This window comes from Geospiza fortis, unplaced genomic scaffold, assembly GCF_000277835.1.
Source record: "Geospiza fortis unplaced genomic scaffold, GeoFor_1.0 scaffold2457, whole genome shotgun sequence".
NCBI lineage: Eukaryota > Metazoa > Chordata > Aves > Passeriformes > Thraupidae > Geospiza > Geospiza fortis.
The window spans coordinates 101,972-107,533 of NW_005054720.1; the positions used below are offsets into that span (position 1 = coordinate 101,972).

The 5,562-nt window shown below is 64.9% G+C and overlaps 2 protein-coding genes across 2 annotated transcripts in view; one reads left to right on the forward strand and one right to left on the reverse strand.

Moving 5' to 3' along the window:
• Nucleotides 1-6: 6 nt before the first annotated feature.
• On the reverse strand, nucleotides 7-3,995 carry ILK (integrin linked kinase). Its single transcript, XM_005430951.3, is given in 12 exon segments — nucleotides 7-213; nucleotides 450-581; nucleotides 584-706; nucleotides 784-905; nucleotides 995-1,122; nucleotides 1,380-1,489; nucleotides 1,734-1,819; nucleotides 1,924-2,007; nucleotides 2,097-2,193; nucleotides 2,284-2,379; nucleotides 2,691-2,856; nucleotides 3,883-3,995. Coding segments are annotated over 12 exon segments (1,383 nt in total). The 5' UTR covers nucleotides 3,972-3,995; the 3' UTR covers nucleotides 7-63.
• A 5-nt stretch (nucleotides 3,996-4,000) lies between these two features.
• The window catches only part of RRP8 (ribosomal RNA processing 8), a gene marked incomplete at its 3' end in the record, with an annotated part of 11,100 nt that continues 9,538 nt past the window's right edge, over nucleotides 4,001-5,562 (forward strand). Inside the window, exon 1 of the mRNA XM_031065255.1 lies at nucleotides 4,001-4,132. Coding sequence (XP_030921115.1) covers nucleotides 4,001-4,132 — 132 coding nt within the window. The remainder of the gene's footprint in view (nucleotides 4,133-5,562) is intronic.

Genomic DNA, 5,562 nt, shown 5'->3' on the forward strand with positions numbered 1-5,562 from the left:
CTAAAGGCCCTTGGGGGTGGCGGGGGGCGCAAGGCAGCACTGGAGGGGGGAGGCGCCTCCTCTCTACTTCTCCTGCATCTTCTCCAGGATGGGCACGATCATGTCGAACTTGGGGCGCTTGGCCGGGTCCTCGTTCATGCAGATCTTCATCAGTTTGCAGATGTGGGGGGAGATGCCAGGGGGGATGGAGGGAAGCAGCCCCTCCAGTGCTACCTGCAGGCAAGAAGAGGAGCCAGTCAGGACTGGGACCCTGCCCCCACAGGCAGGGACACCTTCCACCTGCCCAGGTGCTTCCACACCCCCTCCAACCTGGCCTAAACACTTCCAGGGATGGAGCAGCCAGAGTTCTCCGGGCAACCTGTGCCAGGGCCTCACCACCCTCAATGGGCAGAACTTCTCCCATAACTCTGACCCAAATGAGTTCCTTTGCTGCCCCTCCACCCCCTCACCTTCATACCGATCTCCATGTTGGACAGGTCAGCGAAGGGCACCTCACGTGTCACCAGCTCCCACAGCAGCACCGCGAAGCTCCACATGTCAGCCGAGCGCCGGTTGATCTCCTCTGGCTTCTTCTGCAGGGCTGGGGGATGGCTGGGGGCTGAGTGGGGCTGGGGGCCACCCAGGCCGGGGCATACATCCGCCCTGGGCACTGGAAGGAGAACTTGACGTCGGCCATGCTGATTCGTGCCGTCATGTCCTCATCGATCTGGGGACAGCAGCGGGCGGTCAGCAAGAGCCCCCCCTGCCCCGAGAGCCCCCCACGTGGGCGAGGCGCTCGCTCACCATGACGCTGCGGCTGTTGAGGTGGTGCCGTGGGATGAGGGGCTCCAGCGTGTGCAGGAAGGCCATGCCCCGTGCAATGTCGAAGGCAAACTTCACCGCCTGCATCTGGTCCACCACAAAATCTGGGAACGGGGGAGATGGGGTCAACCCACCCGAAGCCCCGCCAGGGCTGGAGAGGCTGCCCCCAAACACACCATCCCCCAGCACTCACTGGTTCCCTCGTGCAGGACGTTGTACAGGGAGCCGTAGGGCATCCAGTGGCTGATGACAATGGGGTGGGGAGCTGGAGGGGCCTGGCAGGCACCCAGCACCGGCAGCACATTGGGGTGGGAAAAGATCCTGCAAGAGAAGTGACAGCCCTAAGAACAGGAAGGAGCTGCCTGTACCCCCTCATTGCCCTTTGCCATCCTCCAGGGCCTCCCAGCCCTTGGCCACTACCCTGGAGCGTTCCTGGCCCCACAGAGCTCCTAGGAGGCTCCTGCCTGCCCCATGCTCTGAGAGCTGCTGCTGGCCCTGAGAAGGTGCCCTGGCCAAGCGCAGGTGGGGATCCTGGGCACATCACAGCCAGGGTGGCCCCAGGCACGTGCAGCGCTCACCGCAGTTTTGGGTACTCCTCGTTGAAGTCCCGGCTCTTTCGTGTCGTCCAGTCCCGGATCCTCAGCATTTTGATTACGATGTCATTGCCCTGCCAGCGCCCCTTCCACAGCTGGGGGAGGAGCAGACACAGGCACTGTGAAAGGGGTGCAGAGGCCACAGTATCCCCAGGCCCCTGCGTGGGGCTCTGGAGCCCATGGGACCAAGGGTCTACAATGAGAAGGAAGCCCCTTGAGCTGGGGAGGAGCTCCCTCCCTGCACCTGGCCATGGGACTGCAGTACGGCTGTGCCCAGCAGGGCCAGGACACGGGGGACTGCACAGGCACAGCGCCCACCTGGGGGTGAGAGGGACCCACCTCTCCCGACTGGTTCTCGTTCAGTTTGTGGCTCAGGCTCAGCTGTTTAAAGTCAATCCCGGCGAGTTTGTTCAAGGTCCCGTTCCCTGCAGTGGAGGAGGGATGATGCCTATGACTTCTGGATCCAGAAGGCAGTGCCAGCAGGGCACAGGGCACCCATGGCACCCCCCAAGGGACCCCCAGTGCTTACTGGGCCGGGTGCGGGTTGTGCCCTTCCAGAACGTGTCCTTGTAGGGGATCTTGGTGAGGCTCTGGCCCAGCTTCTCAGCACGCTCTGCAGAGGGAGGAGGAGGATGGCACCCCAAGCCTGCTGTGGTTGGCTGGAGGCTGTGTCACTTGTGGGGTCCTGAGGGACCCTCGTACCTTTCAGGATCTCTCGCAGTGGCGTCTTGGCCTTGTCTGTGGGGGTCTCACCATATTTGTTAGCAATGCTGACCAGGGCCCCACTGCCCACCAGGTCCTGTGGGAGCAGGGAGCAAGGACTGTGGTTTGTGAACTCCCCTCAGTCCCCCTCCCACTCTGCCCTCACTCCTGCCCTGCTCCCACTCACCTCAGCCACCTGCTCATGTCCCCAGAAGCAGGCATAGTGCAGCGGCGTGTTGCCGTGCTCATTCACTGCATTGATGTCTGCCTTGAACTGCATCAGCTGGGGACACGGGACAGCCCCTGTGAGCCCAGGACTGTCCCTGTGAGCCCGGGCAACATCCCCATGAGCCCAGGACAGCCCTCATCCTCCTTGGGGGATGCAGGGGCAGCACACTGGGAGCTGTAGGGAGAGGGCTGAACTGACGTGGGGCTCAGAGGGATTTGGAGGATTTGTGAGGAGTGGGGAGCTCAGGGGTGCTGGGGGGATGCCAGGAGTTCCTGACAGTGACCAGGGGAGCGAGTCCCACGAGGGTAGTGTGGAGGGCCGCTCAGGGGTGGGTTAGGGCAGGTGCTGGCACGGGGGCCAGGTACCTTCTGCACGATGTCGCGGTGGCCGTGGCTGGCGGCCAGGTGCAGCGGGGTGTCATCGCCGCGGTTCATGACGTTGATGCGGGCCCCGCGCATGATGAGCATGTCCACCACGTTGGAGCGGCCCTCGCGGCAGGCCCAGTGCAGGGGGCTGAACCCATGGTCGTCCCTGCAGGGTGGCGGGGGCTCTGCTCAGCTGTAGCCCCCTGGCCCAGGCATCGCTGGCATCATTCTCATAACACCAGCGGCAGGGGCCAAGGGACCGGGCTGAACATCCATCCCACTCCCATCCCCACCAGGGCCCCACCAGCCCAGGCCAAATCCTGTCTCCTCCAAGGCTGAATCACAGCTGGATCCTGTCCCCATCCCCCCACTCCATGACCAAGTAAGGGAGGAGGTGGCAGCCAGGCCTTAAATGGAGATCAGGAACTGGCAGAGGGGCTGCTGCAGCCCCGGCTCCCCTCCAGCCCAGACTCCCCCCAGTACCAGCCCCCCTCCAGCCCCCTGGCACAGCAGACCCCATTTGTCCCCACCATGGCCCTGCAGGCAGGGGCTGCTCAGCACTGAACAGTTCCTTGGGCACCTTCTGTGGGTCTGGGAGAGCTCCATGTGCCTGGGACCCCCAGGAGGGGCAGGGAGCATGAGCAAGGGAGGCCATTTGTCTGGAGCGTGTCCGGAATGCCAGGGCCATGGCCTGGCTGGGGTCACGGTGCGGGGTCACGCTGCGCCAGCTCACACACTGCAGGCAGATGCTCCGAGCCCCAAGCCTGGCCCAAACGTGCTCCTGAATGGCTGTGAACACAGCACTGGACCCCACGGTCCTGCGAGACCCCTCAAACGGGCTGTGGGGAGCAGAGCCCTGGGCACAGAGTGGCCCCCACAACCCCCAGCCCAGCAGTCCCAGCCGTGTGCCCACACATCTGCCACGGTGCTCCCCAGAGAGGGGACAGGGACACGAGGACAAGGTCAGGGGACACAGCCGCCGCCACGGGGACAGGGGAGGCAGCCCCAGCCCAGCTGATCCCCGGCTGTGGCCGTGAGGAAGTGGCCAGAGGATGTTTGGCCTCGTGCCTCAGCAATGCGGTAACTTCCTCCAGCGGGGAGGAGCTGCGTCCTGCCATCTGCCCCTGCCTTTCCACGGAGACAGCGGAAACCAGCGCCCAGCAGAGCCCCCAGCCCTGCACACCGCGCTCACCCCTGGTTGAGGTCGTTCTCAGTGTTGTCCAGCCACAGACGCACGGCCACCGCGTTGCCCTCCCGGCACTGCGTGAAGATGTCGTCCATGGCAGCTGCGGGGGGACGTGGGTGAGGACATGGGGACAGACCCCGATCCCCCTCGGCAGGGAGGGCCCTGGAACAGCAAGTACAGGAGCCCCCTGCCCGTCCCTGGGCCCTCCTGCCCGCCCCTGTCCCTGCAGCTCTCCAGGAAGCCGCAGCAGGCTGAGGTCGGGGCTGGAGCCGGACCCGCAGCCCAAGGGGAACGTCCCGGGTGCCTCCAGCGGGGCCGTGGCCGCCCACAGGAAGCCAGGCTGGCACCCCCGGGCTTATCAGCAGGCACAGCCGGCCCCCGTGCCCACAGCTCTGGGGGACTGGGGCTGGGGAGCTCAGCACTCTCAAGATAGGACCCCACAGATCTGGTGAGGGAATGGAGCTGGGGGAGCTCAGCATCCCTGGCATGGGACCCTGCAGCCCCATGACCCTCCTGACCCACTTGGCTGGGCCTGGCACAGGCCATGCTCAGAAGGAGAGACCCCAAAGCCTCGTGCATGGAGGACCCCATGGACATGGAGGATCCATGGACACCCCAGCTCAGAGCCAGGCACTGAGCTCCCTCCTGCTCCCCGTGTCCCCCTGAGCCCCCGGCTGCGAGCGTGGGACCCACTGCTGCAGTGTGTGATGCTGAGCAGGGACATGCAGTGAGTCTCACAGCGTGGGGACAGTCAGATTGAATATGACATCCCGACATGCACCCACTGGGGCCCAAACCTGCTGCTGGAGGATCCCCCTGGACCTGATGCCCACCCAGACACAGCGGGACCCCCACCAGCTGTCCCCCAGGACCCTGCCTGCACGCCTTGGCCCAGGCAGCTCCAGAGAGGGGGACGCAGAACTCTGGGTTTTTGCCAGGGTCTCGTACACCCCAGAACGGCCCCAGCACACCCACAGCAGCATTGGCCCTGTCCCAGCGCCAGAACACTCACACTCCTGGACGAGATTTATCCCCCACCCATTTGGGGGCACCTCATGAAAAGGGGTCCCCAGGACATGCCACACTAGTCCCGGCCGTGTGGGACCTCACCCCGCAGTGATGACACCCCATGCTGGCCCCACCCTGTCCCCTGCTCCCCCGGGCCTGTGCCCTCCTGTCACCCACCGGCCCCTACCCAGTCCCGCAGCCCTGCCCGGATGGCCAATGCCCGCCTCGGCCTGCTCAGCACCGGGGCAGGGTACGGGATGTGGAGACACAGTCCTCCCGTGTCACCCCGAACCAGCTGCTAGGGCCCCGCTCTGCCCTGCGGCCACATCAGTGCCTCCCCTGCACCCCGATCCCTTCCCTGTACCCCAATCCTTCCCTGCACCCTGATCCCTTCCCTATACCCCGAACCCCTCATGCAACCCCAACTCTCCCCTGTATCCTCAACCCTCCCGTGTACCCCCAACTCTCCCCTGTATCTCCAGTCCTGTACCCCAGTTCCCTTCCCTGTACCCCCAACTCTCCCCTTTAGCCCCCAACTCTTCCCTGTACCCCAACCCTCCCCTGCACCAACACTCCCGTGTACCCCCAGTCCTGTACCAGATCCCTTCCTGCACCCCCAACTCTCCCCTGCACCCCCAACTCTCCCGTGTACCCCTCACCCCGCCCCTGCTCCCCGAT